This window comes from Kryptolebias marmoratus, linkage group LG10 (genome assembly GCF_001649575.2).
Source record: "Kryptolebias marmoratus isolate JLee-2015 linkage group LG10, ASM164957v2, whole genome shotgun sequence".
NCBI classification, from domain to species: Eukaryota; Metazoa; Chordata; class Actinopteri; order Cyprinodontiformes; family Rivulidae; genus Kryptolebias; species Kryptolebias marmoratus.
In genome coordinates, this window is record NC_051439.1 from 17,021,480 (window position 1) to 17,035,409 (window position 13,930).

Here is a 13,930-nt window from a genome sequence, read left to right on the forward strand (position 1 = left end):
TTTGTTTTGGAAACCAGGGATGCTGTGTCTGTCATGTACTAAATAAGAGAGGGACCATCCAGCCTGTTATCAGTGCACAGTTAAAAAAAAACTGCCTCTCTGATGGTATGGGGGTGCAAAATGAAATGGAAAAATCTAACAATGCAAACCCAGGACTCTTGACCAACTAGAATCCTATATGAGACAGAAATGAAACAACATTCTCCTCCAAAACCTCCAGCAGCTGTTCTCCTCAGTTCCTGGATGTTTACAGGCTACATGCTTCACAGAGATGTTGCTGCCATCCAATTCAAAATTACCTTATTTTTCTCTGAAAAATGGCACAATTTCTTAGTTTAAACTTTTGAAATGTTGTAAATAAAATATGGTTTTATAAGATGAGCAAATTATTGCATTGTTTTATGAACATTTTACACAACATCCCAACGTTTTTGGAAGTAGGGTTGTAGTTTGTGGTCAGTGTCCATATGGCACAGATTTATCACTAAATGTACGTAAGTGTGAAGGAAAACATGCCAGACTTGAAATAACACTATTATTTCATCAAAGCTTGAAATTTGGAGTTGCACTGTGTTTATACCTGGTGCACGGAAACTAATAATACAACAGGTGCCACAAAAATTGCACAGGACAGATAACACCCCGGACAACGTGATCATAACCAGGTGTTTATAAAGCCTTTAGGTAATTATATTCCCCCCCCCCAGTGTTATCTTCATCACCCTCGCCTCCACTTTATGAGTATCCTCAGTTTCTCTGTTGATATTTCGACTTGTTAATTGCCTGCCAATTACTCAGGGAGGTGCCGATGCAGCTGCTTGTCTGGAGCTGGAAGTGTTATAATTAATGTTGTAACGGCCCCCCTCTGTACGCATACTGCTGAGAGAAAATGTCACCACTTTTACAGACCTGTAATGCAGTATATCAGATTTTTTTCTTTCTTTTACATTGTCAGCACCAGCATAATTTAAGCACCCCAACTTGATTATTTCAGCAAATAAGATCTGTTTGCACAACAACTCAGCAAGCTGATGTTTTTTTTTTATATACCTCTATTTTATTATAACCTGGAGCTAAAGTGCTGATGTGAATGGATTCAATAGGTGGTGTTTCATCCTGCAGATGAATGGAGGAGAGGCCCACACTTCCCCCTGCTGGAGAAATGTTATTGCACCATGATCCTGCACTGACCCAGATTGAGATGTAGATTTGAGCTTAAACGTTTGATTAAGACACAAGGAGACAAACCTGTAAAAAGAATTACACACTGATGAAAGATCTAATAATTCAACATTTATAATTCTGTTCTTTTTATTTTTTAAAGCTAAGACTGATCAAGCCTTTAAGGAATTTCTGGACACAAGGAACCCAACAAAGCAGCACTCGTCCACGCTGGAGTCGTACCTGATTAAACCGGTGCAGAGGGTGCTTAAGTACCCCCTGCTGCTGAGGGAGCTGGTCTCCCTTACTGACGCAGACAGTGAGGAGCACTACCACCTCACCGGTAAGAACACAAACGCATGCTTTAAATAATGCCATGATTTATTTTAATACAAATGGCAAATCCTAAAAAAAGTAAAAATCTTTTTTTGAATTTAGTCCTGGATCCTTACTGAGACCCTCTTTTGTTTGTCCCTGCAGAGGCACTGAAGGCCATGGAGAAGGTGGCGAGCCACATCAACGAGATGCAGAAGATCTACGAGGATTATGGCTCCGTGTTTGATCAGCTAGTTGCTGAGCAGAATGGCCACGATAAAGAGGTGGATAATGCCTGTTCAAACCAGATTATGTACCATCATCTCCAAAGTTTTGGAGATGTAGTCTTGACTTAGTTTAATTTGAAAACATTTGCGGAACTTATAGATTATGCTCCTTGAGCCTAGCTAACCACAAATACTTCAGAGATGTTTAGCTCATGTGCAAAGCCTCTAGGGAACTGATATTTCCAGGTTGATTGAATATTTATTTGGAAACCACTGCAGTATAAATGTTCAAAGTGAATGCTAAATATTGTCAAGAGGACTGCATGTTTTCACAGTATTTATATGGCTCTTAAAGACATGACATTTTCCCTGAAAATTATCCTGTGTATCAGTTCGTACGATTCCACATTGCCATAAAAGGCCACAGGCTTGACCTCTGGTCACTTTTAACCCATCTGTTGCCTCTTGTGTTCCCGGCAGGTCACAGAGATTTCCATGGGAGAGTTTCTCATGCATTCCTCGGCGGTCTGGCTCAACCCTCATCCGTCGCTAGGCCGCATGAGAAAAGATCCTGAAATTATTGTGTTTGGTGAGTCTCCCAGCACGTCAGTCATGGATGTTTGCAGATGAATGTTTATTCAGTGTAGAACAAGCAAACTGGATTTGTTAAAGAGCTGCACAGAAGCGTGCGAGCAAAACTGAGTTTAAATATCTGTAGCTTTAATGCTGATTTCTGCTTTAAGGCTTCAAACTGGCATCTGCAGTGCTTCTGTGGGTTGCACTCCTTCAGTCGAGTTTTTTATTTTTTTTTTCCCAGGAGGCATTCACAGTCAGAACTAAGATGTGTTTTTGTTTTTCGTCTCTCTCTCTTTCTCACCAGTTTTCAAAAAAGCAGTGATATTGGTCTACAGGGAAAATAACAAGCTGAAGAAGAAGATGGTAAGAAATGCATCAGTTATTCTTTCCCATTACACCAATTGTACATTTGATGTAAAAAAAAAAAACAAAAACAAACAACATTTCTCCCCTTTTTTCTTCTCACTAGACAAACCCTCGTTCAGCACTTTCTCAGGGAGATTCTGACCCGTTTAAGTTCCGACGGCTCATCCCGCTCTCCGCGCTGCAGATCAGGCTGGGAAATACTGCAGGTAAAACACCGTTTTATCCCCTCTATATTTCCTCTAATTCACCCGTGTCCTGACATTTCTGTTTAACTCCCTCCTTTCTCATCGTCTCCTGAAAGCATAAACCATATTTGGACTACGTGATTAAAAGCTTAATTTCTTGGCTCTCCCAGGAGCAGGCGCAGAGAGCAGCTCCATGTGGGAGCTGATTCACTCCAGGTCTGAAGTGGAAGGCAGACCAGAGATGATCTTCCAGTTGTGTAGCAGGTCAGTGATTCAACTTTCACATGTTTAATAACCACAAAGTGGGATGCATCCATAGGTTAGTTTTTATGTCACAAAGGTTTGTACAGCTTTGAGACCACAGGTGCTTTAATGTGCTGAAAGGCTTGTAAATGTCACTCCTGAATGAAAAGGTCAGACTTTGCATTTTGTAAATTTACTAGAAATTTTTAAATGAATATTCATCCAGGCCCCAACTTGGCATAATTTAAAGGTGTATAAATCTATAAAAAAAAAAATCTATATGGTGAAAATGCCAGACAACCTACATGTTGCTGTGCTTATTAATAATGTAGGAGTTTAATGCAACATCTAACAACTGTAAATAAATAAATCAATTTTTACAAACTTCACTCTGGTATAAAAGTGAAGTGGTCACGTTATCAGTAGAATGTGACTTAGTGTTGCAGTTCTTTACACTTGATAAATAAATTACAGAAAAAGTAAAGGCCTTGAAAATCTTAGAAATAATTACCACATGGCTCCAAATTAAAAAATAAAAAATAAAATTTGAAATCTGAACCCTAGTTTAGGTTGTTACATTTAAGGTGATTTTACAGTCTTATCACTGCCACTGTTGGAGAATTAAAAAATTCATGAAAATAGGCAAATTTTAAGTTGCATTTTCTCTGAATTCAGAGTATTTGTGACCCGTTATCCAGTAATTATCTGTGTGGTTGTTTTGACCTGGACATTTGGGGCTGTAGCTTTGGATGCTTTCTGTCAGAGGAGAGCTTCCATGAAGGTGTCAAAATACAGCTGCAGCACCTGTAATAACTCTATGTTGAGAAAAATTTTGGAACTTTTTTTTTTTTACATGCTCAAAATTCAAGTAATAAGACTGCAACTCAAGCAAAGGAAATTGAAAACTCTCACAGACGCTTCAAGACATTTTCGAGACTCCCTCAAAAATACTGTTAGACGAGTCCTCATCAGACACAGCCCAGAGAGATATTACTTTAACAATACTCTGTTCCTTGTCAAGTTTTGGCTATGAACTGTTTTAAATGACAGTGGTGAGTGAAGCTTGTAACTAAACTCATAAATTACACCTGTCTAATTGGATGCACTCCCAATAAACTGAGTTAACCACACCACATGCAAAAGAAGTTTTTCAAAAATAGTCTGACGTTTTTACTGTTGCGTCTTTTCTCCTCAGTGTGCCAGAGAATAAGATCAACGTCATCAAGGTGATCCGCTCCCTCCTCAGGGAGAACATAAGGAGGAACATGAGGAATGAGGGAACGTTGGAGAGGAGCTGTAAGGAGCGTCTGGCCCCCCTGTGCAGGACTCTGCCCTCCGCTGCCAAGCTAGGTGAGCTCCTACTCATTCAAACATTTGTGTTTGTACAAGTTTTTTTTCCTGATAAGAGCAGCTTAATGACTTCCATCTTTACATTTTGTTATCAGGTTCTTCCAGGGCTTCCTGGTTGTGTAAGCAGCCTTTTGAGGAGGTTTCTTCCCAGGGTGGGAATCCCAAGATGGGGCCAGATTCCGATGAGGGCAGCCTCAGCAGTGGAACCTACAGTTTTTCTGGGGCTCCTCCTGCTTTGACGTCTTCTGACTCACAGAACTGGTCTCCACCTAATGCGTCCGACTCAAAACCCCGTTCCACCTCTGTGAAAGAGTCTGACATTCTGAGTGATGAGGACGACGATGGATTTAGTGAGGCAGGCCCAAGGAGGGACAGTGGGGACAGCAGTTCCCCAACGAGCACCATTGAAGCGCAGATCCTCCAGCTTCAACTCTCTGAGGACGTCGTGTCTAAATGTTCGTTGGCCCCACGTGTTCAACCGGAGGGAATCGGTGATACTCCAGAGGTCCAACACAAGCCGGCGCGGGTACACTTTAGTGCTGTTAAGAGAAAACCCAGCAGTTTTAGAAGGAGCCAGGGTGCACTGTTGCACATGAAGGAGCAGAACAGGTCACTTGACAGCCAGCTGGACCCAACATCGCCATGTGGAGTGGTGGACCTCAACACACTGCTGGAACGAGAGTTCAGTGTCCAAAGTCTGACATCTGTAGTGAATGAAGACTGCTTCTTTGATACAGCTGAAAGCTGCGCCACAAACTCTGGAAATGCCACCTCTTCTTAGGAGCCTGCACGGACAGAACAGACCTGTACAGTATCTGACGCACAAATTAGAGGTCACAACGGTGAGGACACTGTCTAATATTCCAGAACCCTCGGCGGGGGGAACCCTTGTGGGTCACTGCCAACATGGCTGTGAAGCTTTGCCTGAACCTAAAAGTCTGTAGGTCTGACATCCACCAACAAAAGGTTGGGTATAAATGATCTCTTGGCAGAAATACCTGGTTTCTCTTCCTATAGTGATTTCTGTCCCATAGATGACTGCTATAAATCTGCCAAGCACTGATGTGAATGTGTGAGCTCTTCAGCTCTCTGGGCTTCGCCTCATCTCAAAACAAAACATCTAAAAAAAAAAAAAAAAAAGTCTTGTGTTCCCCCAATGGCTCATGCTGATTGGCAGGTTTTATTAAATGTTTGACCTTTTCTGTGAAAAAATGGGGAGAATGTTCTTGTCTGTCAGTCACAAATGTCCCAAGTGCCGAGAAAGGGGCTGAAGTCCAGCGTGTGCACAGTGACAGGACACGGAGGCGAACCAGGTTTCTCAGGCAGGCACTGCAGTGAGTTTTGGACTGCTTTCCAGTTTATATTGGCTAATGTATTAGGTTTAACTTAGCCAAACACAGCAGGTCGCTGGTAGTTTAAATTTGGTTTTAGGGGCTGCACAATATTGGGAAAACACGCAATGGGGATTTCATCACTGAAGAACGCAATGACAGTAGCTCTAGTGATAAACCCACATTGTGACGCCAACAACATTTTGGCCACTGTCCGAATTGGCTGTGGGCATTCAGAGGGTCCATGTGTTTACATTTAATTATTTACTATGTTGAAATTGCACACATTGATAGATACTGCAGTAACTTAGAAGTTTGGAGATATTGTGCAGCCCTCGTTAAAACTGAAGAGGTGATCATGGAGAGCTGCAAAGGTCAAGACGGACTTCTTGACCCAAACAATCAGGAAGGAGACTAACTCACACAACAAAGCCTTTTAGCTGTATTTGGTGCACAACAGTACACTGTTTGCCTATTTTTTTAACTGTACAGGGCATAATGTTATTACTGCTGTTTATTTATTTTTAGGATTGATTGTGTATACCTTTTCTAGCTTAAAAGATTTTGGGTTGAAAGCTTGACTTCTTGGCTGCAAATGTGTCTATTCTTGAATTAAAATAAATATTATTTCTTTTCATTTTAAATGTAGCCACCTGGATTTAGTTGTTTTCACTGAAGACCGTAACTTCCAGTGTTTTTATTGGAATTATTTAAACTGCAAAAAAATGTTTTCAATTCCTGCAATTATTATGTTTGTATGTGAGATTTATGTATAATCAAATATACCTGACACTGTACAGTTAAATGAGGCAGGAATTTGCAATAAACACAGCAAATATTTTTGTAGAAACTGTTTGCCGTAGCATAAAGTGCATTTTGAGGTACTGTAAAAAAGGCAAACTGCTACTTCTCAGCTCATTTTTTTTTTTTTTTTACCATGCCTTTAATGCTAGCATACCAATGAATGTGAATGCTCTATTCTTGTGGAACTGTTTTATAAATAAAAGCTTCATCTTTGAATGACATCTGGGGAACAGTGCCTTCAGTTTTGCCTGTTCTTTATAGCTCATTGACAGATAAAGGAGTTGTGGGAAATAAGAATCTTATCTGAGGCTCGGTCCCAGGGTTAGACGTGATGGATGGATGGTCCCTGATTGGCTGTCAGAAGAAATGCAGGATTCTACATCATGCTTTGGAAGCAAAAAGGTATATTCTCAATAGAATATGTAATTATCTGACAGAAATGGGGCACAGAAAGATGACAGAATGGGGGGGTTACTTTGGTACATGGATGGAACATATGAAATTTAATCCACATCCTGGGAAATTTTGTTGTTGCTTGATCGTGTTAGGCATCTCCACAAAGACAATTAGTTTTCTATTTTTAATCTGAGCACCTCCAACACTCATTTCCCCACATCCTCTATCTGCACAGCAAAATGGATTCAACCTCATTTTCAGGACCTGTGACTTTTTGCTGCTGGGCCTGTAATTCAGCATGTAAAATGATTTGTTTTTCCTTCCAAAACTGTTCAGCCTTAATCTCAAAGCACAGATAATAATAAATGTGCAACAAAGTTTTCACACATTTTAGGTTTTTTTCAAGGCAGTCTATGATATGAACTGTGAGGGGCAACAAAATAATTAAATCTAAAGTTAGTGAAGACAAAAGCCTGGAAAAAAATGATTCAAACTCCAGGTCAAAAATCCTGAAATTCCTTTTAAATCAAGTTACCTACACTTCACTATTGCATTTATTATTTTCAAGGCTTGAACATAATAGCTACAACTCTTTCATTTCTCAACATAAGATCATCTTAGTCTTAAACTCTGGCCTGATGGGTGATAAGGATGCTGGGTCTTTAATATACTTTAACAAGTAAGATTAAGTTTAACAGATCAGAATAAAGTAGTTTTTTCTAAAATTTGACACTACATCTTTGCAGCTAACTTCTGTCAGAACTGAGGCAGGACCGTGGCTTTGTGTTTAAACATGCTTTGGCACTGCGGCTGTACAGTTATGGCAAAGTGTGTTTCCTGCTGTGTGAAAGCAGCCTGAAGCCAATCGTTGAGTTTGAAGAGGTTTTCAAACGCTGCAGCCAGCCCATGACGGGAGCTGTCAGCCAGGCATACAGAGAAACCACTTCTATTTCATGACACTTTCTCACTATCTTATTGTCAACAGCTACCGCTACTGTGTTTGGCAAAGCTGGTTAACCAACAGGGCAAATATTTAAAAGATCATGGGATTAAGACCTTTTCAAAACAGAAAAATTAGATCTTAGTAAAAGACATTCGTTCACACTATGAAAAAATAACCTAATATACAATTTATATAGTGGCCAAACTCAGACACAAAACCAGAAATTAAAATAATCTTCACTAAAGAGATGCAAAATGATAACATAGAAATGTATATCAAGGCTAAACCTTTAAATAATGAAGTTAGAAACAAAATCTGCTTCACTTGTAGTTCTTTGAGTCTGTTTGTGGACTCTGTTAGTCCTGCTGTACGAATGTCTTCCTAAGCTGATATCAAATAATGTGAAGTAGTCAGAAGTTTATTACAGGCATCAAACTGTTGATTTGACAGCTCAGATCTGTGTTAAAACCAGACAGCATTTATATAAACACAAATGCACTGGAAACTCCAAAGACATTTCTGCACAACCATATCTCATTAGTGCAAAACCACTCTGCTGCTCCCTCTGCGTGAGATAATTTCTCACCATTAAATTGGGCCTTCATCTACCAAAATAAAAGCTTTACATAGCAACGGACCTCTGGATTTCTTTTTGGGTGAGCTGTAAAACGCAACACTTTGCTCCTGCATGTTTGCCGTGTCGATTCTCGATTGCTGCAAGAGATTATCACCCACCTCTCATTGAAACTGAGTGAAGTCTCCCTCTGGCAAGTCGACCCAAACATACCATCTGTCGTACTGGCAGGGAGCAGCGCTGCCGCGTTCTGCTGCTGACAATCTCTGCTAATATTCAAAGAAGATGATTTATTGAATCCTTAAACAATAAACAACAGGTTCCCATTTTATTCACCGTGTTGAAGGTCTTAATGCATTAATATATCTGGTTTAATTAAATAAAACTCCCTTTCATTATTTCGTCTCATTTACAGCTCGACAGTAACGAGCTCATTTGGATGAATATGAACAGTAGAAGAGAAACATACAGCTGAGATAATCTCATTAACTGACAGAGGTAAAATGAACACAATTATTAAAAACAGAATTGAAACATTTTTTTAAATTTAACAACAGTCTTTCCTTTAAGCTGACAAATTCACAGCAGTTTCACTACCCCTTTAAAGCTCCGTCTCCCAAGTGACTAAGCAATACGCACTTGAAAAGAAAAAAATGTCCTGGATGTGGCGCTGCCATGTTCTCGTTCTCTAAATCACCCTAAAAGCACTGACATTTCTTTCAGGTCCCACAGGACAAGGTGTTGGATGGAAATGAAGAAAGAATTGGGACATAAAGAGATACTTACTCGCCAGGAGCTAGTGTGGGGCTGCTTTCGTTCCTTTGCCCAAAAACACACGAATGTCGCATCCAAAAAAATATATATATATTGTGCTCTTACACTATTCATGTATTTCAAATTGCTTATTTCTCCCTGGGTGCAGGCAGAATGTTTAAAAATGCAAGTCTATGCCAGGTGGAAATGTCAAAGCTAAGAGCAATGTGTTGTCTCCATCTGCTAACAGAGGCTATTAGTGGGTTTCTCTTGGTTGTAGACGATTTTTTTTTTCCTCAGCAGGGTTGAGGAGAACTCTTGGTGGAATCCACTGGCATGCGTTTATTCCTGCTCAGGTGCTTCAGCCTGAGCTCCTCTCTGAACTCGTAGCCGAGGAGGTCGGGCTCGTGGGCGCAGAGCTGAGCGTAGGCCTCCGTTAATGCCCGTACGTGTGGTATGGTGAGCTCCGTGGGTCGCAGAACGGGGTCCACGTCCGCCTGCTGCATCATCTCCTGCGTCAGCTCCGCACGGCACACCTCGGGAAACAACCGTCTGTGGTGCGAGATGGGACAAGGTTTGATGGTACCGATTTCCACATTCAGCTCGCTTTGATATCCTAATGATGCGTGCAATTTTAATGGCATCAGAAAGTTCAAACAGAAAGAAATTATCTCTCCGCAGCTATTTCAAATCTGAAAAGTTAATTGAAATTACACAAAAAGCTGCTCATGAATTGTTAATTTTACTCCACCCTCATGCTATGCAGTCAGTAAATTTTTAGACATCTCCCTGCCTGAATTTTTAATTGGTGAGTGATAATGTTTTTGCCCATGACTCCTGACTCACTGGATCAATTGAATTAAATTTTCAGAAGGTAATTACTGTATGTACACGTGCAACTATCAATATAAGCAAATCAACTCAATTTTACAGATGTTGAGCTAAAATTTGATGTGGTAGTAGCTGAGAGTGAGAGTGACATCTTATAATATCTCATTATACTGTGCATGTTGTTTTTAATCAAGGTTTGACCAAAATGGCTTCAACTCCATCATCTCTCAACACCAGATTCTCTGTCTTAGTCTAAGACTGTGCATTAAAAGCAGCAAACAATGTGCATTCCTTTAAGGACTGCTAGGCCTTTAATTTCGGAGTAGGTTTGCAAACATTAGCCACTTCCAAACCCTCCGAAGTAGAGATGCTTTCAGGTGCTTCAACACCAATGCTGCCTCCAAATTTGGTGCCGTTGCCGCCAACCTACTGCTGTTATATAAAGTGAGCAGCTTCGTCTTCCTGTGCCACCTCAGTGACTCATAATTGCTGCTCTCTTTCACACAGCCTGGGCTCTTTTGTTACCCGGGCCTACATACGCTTCCCGATCAAGCACGGGGGCGATGGGCAGCGATCACATGCATGTGGATGAGTGGATCTGTTGCTAGTGGTTTTTGAACACAGCTCTGAAGTTGCTTCGCTTTTAAAAGGGTTCGGGTGCAAAAAAAGACTCAAAAGCGGAGTCTGCATTTGTCAGAGGGGGGGGGCCAATCTAAAGCCGCTCTAATTACTGATGAGATGAAGACACTGCTGTCAGAGAAGAGAATGAAAAATGTAGAGAGAGAATGAAAGATGAGTCAAGATTAAAAGTAAAAGAGAGAAAGTGAGGATAGAGGCCTCGCCGGTCACAGCAAGTTTTAGAATTGTGCTTACTCTATTCCTTTATGGCAGTGCTTCCGACGGAACTGGAAAATGTTCCTGACGACTTTTTCCACCAGCTTGAAGGGCTGTTGAATTTGAGGCTGAACCAGTGGGGTGAAGTGAACTACTCCCACGTCCACCTACACACACACACACAGAAAAACAGAAAGAGGAAATGACAGCAGGAGGGTTAGCAAAAACCTTGAAAATAGATTGACGAGTGTGCTCATAGAACTGTGGGGGGATGCAGCATGAAAGCGCAGACAGGTGTGATGGGAGAGGAGAATACAAAGTGTGGAGAAGAATGCTTACCTGCTAAATGGCCAGAGAGATACGGAACAAAACAAAGAGGGAATGAGAGCGATCATCTCACTGGGCTAAAACAAAAACGAGAGGCAGGAAATCGTGTGACGCAGCACGGCTGGATAGCTGGTTGCTTCCAGTTGCCACAGTAACACCTGTGCATGGACCATAGAAACAGAGCCTCTCTGTCGCTGCATCACCAGGGAGTTCCTTAATACCCACAAGCCTGACTCACGATAGCGCCGTATTTCTTCCTCACGCCGTCTCTGTCAATAGAGCTTTACCATTTCCACTGAGTGACAAACTAATGCAAAACGAACACAAACAGATCCAGTGATAGGTTCATTAAGAAGAGCCAACATCCTACTTAAAAAAAAGAAAACACTGAAAAGAGTGAACTGTTTAACACTGTAACAGAAAAGGATTCCATCTACATCCTTAGTTTTGTGAAGCTTATCCAGACAAGCATATTTTTGAATAATGTATGCAATGAATGTAAATTCAACCAAGCAGAAATATTCCCAAACTAAAGCTTAAGCTCCTCATTTATTTGTCTGATCCATCCCCACACCCACATCAGATTTTACCCAGCACTAACCCTACCCCATGACCCTTCAACAAGCAGATATGCCATCAATTATTCCTGATTCCATTTATGTAAAGTTATGTGTTTTCGCTGGCATTCCAATACATTGTTTACCCTTGAGTTGTATAACTTACAACAAACTTCATATACAAAGTTATTTTTATGCTTAGAAGATTTACTGGCATCCAATGTAAGACATGAGACAAATGTCCATCTAAATATTATAATAGTTGTTGTGACAATAACATATTTGGAACAGAGAAAATTCATTTGAGTTTTTCTGTAGCCCCTTGTTTGAAGGGTGCCCCTTAAAAATATGAGTTTGAAGGGCTTACCACTTCACCCTCCTCCAACATAACAAAAAGAACTGGGACACCACTATAGCTTGGTGTGAATGCTCAAAACATAGAGGCAGGGTTAATGCTGGAGGATTCACCTCAAATCAAATGTCATAATTATGTATGTGTAATTATTACCATTAATTTCCACTTAAAAGTAAATAAAGCAGGGTCAGTGAAAGCACTGGTGTTAAGTTATTTAAAGGTGAAGTTAGAGTTAAGGTGAGTTCAGTCATGGGGGGTAATCATGAGGTGTGCAAAGACACCCCGCAATTCAAAGAACATGAATTCAATTTTGATTTTCACATCTGCAGAAGTGTAATATTGTATGAAGAAAAAGAAAAAGAAGAAGAAGAAGATAAACTGGAAATAGGACTGTTACTTTAAAGAACTTGAAATTAATCCACAGTCAGTTTGATTGTATAGAAATGCAGGAAAGTCCAGACCCTTGTCCTTCTCTCCAGCAGTGGTTAACCAAAAAAGAGCCCTCCAATAACAAGGTGTGTAATAATCTTCAAGGTCTAAGAAATCCACGGGGCAGTCTCTGCAACTAAAAGCCTTTTTCACAATGCTTTTAATTAATGGGTCCACTACAAAAAGAACTTAAGCTTCATACATACACGTCAGAAAGCTGCTGGAAAAATCTTTCCAGCTGAAAACTGTAGTATCATAATGTGGTACCTCAGAAGCAACTAGGCCATGCTGGATGACATCTAAACCAGATCAACACCATTTAAATCAGGGTGTCTGGTTCTGTTAAGGAAGTGGGAATCTCAAGGCAACAAGCTTAGGAATACAAATAGTTCTATAAAAGAAATGATTTAGATTTTGAAATGATACATTTTTCATACTGTTAATATTTTCAGTTACAAAATATTTCACACATTTTCAAGCACAATTAACCAGTCAGGCATTTTAATATCTTGGTGTTTTTGTTCCTGCTCTTTGTCCAGTTTAACTGGTCAGTTTTTACTTTCACTTCCTTGGCAAGATCCCCTCTTTGTGAGTTTGAGTTAAACTTGCGTTCACGTATTGGTTGCAGGAAACTCCATGTATCACATCTTCCCTTGCGAAATGTTATTTTACCTACTGCGCTTTTAAAAACCATATTGGGACAAAAAGAACCAAAAATATTTAAAGGCTGTTTCCGAATTGCTCCGTCTGTGCTTTTAGAGCACAAAAAGGCCGTCATCTTTCAAAGGTGTGTCACATGAAGCCATTTCGCCCTGCATGTTATGGCTTTAAGAGCTGCTGTACAATCAGGGCGATGGTCCATTTTGCGTGGACCAATAAAAGCACCAGACAGTGGGCGGTAGAGCAGAGCAGTTGACTGTCTATCTTTCCATCTTAGGTAACAGTCTGACTTCTCTGGTGAGGGAGAACTGAACTGAATAATACACCAAGAGGCTGAGCAGACTAACAACAGAGCTCCATGGAGACATATCCTCAGCGTTAGTCATAATAATAATACACTTCATCGCTGTCAAGGGCTTTTTGGCTTTTAGTGTCTTTAAAGGGGTTTTATAAAGCAAGACAAAAATAAGTTGTTCTTTTTTATAAACTTCTCATGTGTCTCAAAGGAAATTATTTGAGATAATAAAGAGGGGAAAAAACAACTTTTTTTGACATAGAACAGAGTTAAAGAAGAGCAAAAACATGAACCATCACAGAAATAAATGAAGGGAAGGTAAAGGTGTGGAAAATGGTCACGAATGAATAAAAACTTTAGCGCTGCTGCTGTTTAATTTGATCTTTAAAGGCACACAAACATTCCCCTCTCCCTCCGA

General features: G+C 40.4%; 2 protein-coding genes across 9 annotated transcripts in view; one reads left to right on the top strand and one right to left on the bottom strand.

The window, feature by feature from the left end:
* Positions 1-5,612, top strand: part of tiam2a (TIAM Rac1 associated GEF 2a) — an 84,360-nt gene extending 78,748 nt beyond the window's left edge. For all 6 annotated transcript variants that reach the window (XM_025005136.2, XM_025005137.2, XM_017414013.3 and 3 more), the window contains exons 20-27: positions 1,325-1,504; positions 1,642-1,760; positions 2,184-2,292; positions 2,584-2,642; positions 2,749-2,851; positions 3,001-3,094; positions 4,269-4,423; positions 4,519-5,612. In XM_025005136.2, the coding sequence (XP_024860904.1) occupies positions 1,325-1,504; positions 1,642-1,760; positions 2,184-2,292; positions 2,584-2,642; positions 2,749-2,851; positions 3,001-3,094; positions 4,269-4,423; positions 4,519-5,204 (1,505 nt within the window). In that variant the 3' untranslated portion in view covers positions 5,205-5,612. The remainder of the gene's footprint in view (positions 1-1,324; positions 1,505-1,641; positions 1,761-2,183; positions 2,293-2,583; positions 2,643-2,748; positions 2,852-3,000; positions 3,095-4,268; positions 4,424-4,518) is intronic.
* Positions 3,091-13,930, bottom strand: part of tfb1m (transcription factor B1, mitochondrial) — a 30,080-nt gene continuing 19,240 nt past the window's right edge. Inside the window, exons 6-9 of one of the 3 annotated variants that reach the window (XR_005233655.1) lie at positions 10,929-11,056; positions 9,258-9,776; positions 8,633-8,737; positions 3,091-5,208 (exon numbers count right to left, since the gene is read on the bottom strand). Coding sequence is in view for 1 of the 3 variants with exons in the window: in XM_017414065.3 (XP_017269554.1) it covers positions 9,521-9,776; positions 10,929-11,056 (384 nt within the window). In the remaining 2 variants the exon portion in view is untranslated. Of the gene's footprint in view, positions 5,209-8,632; positions 8,741-8,775; positions 9,777-10,928; positions 11,057-13,930 lie in introns of those variants that run through there. The other 2 variants (XR_005233654.1, XM_017414065.3) reach the window with 2 other exon arrangements.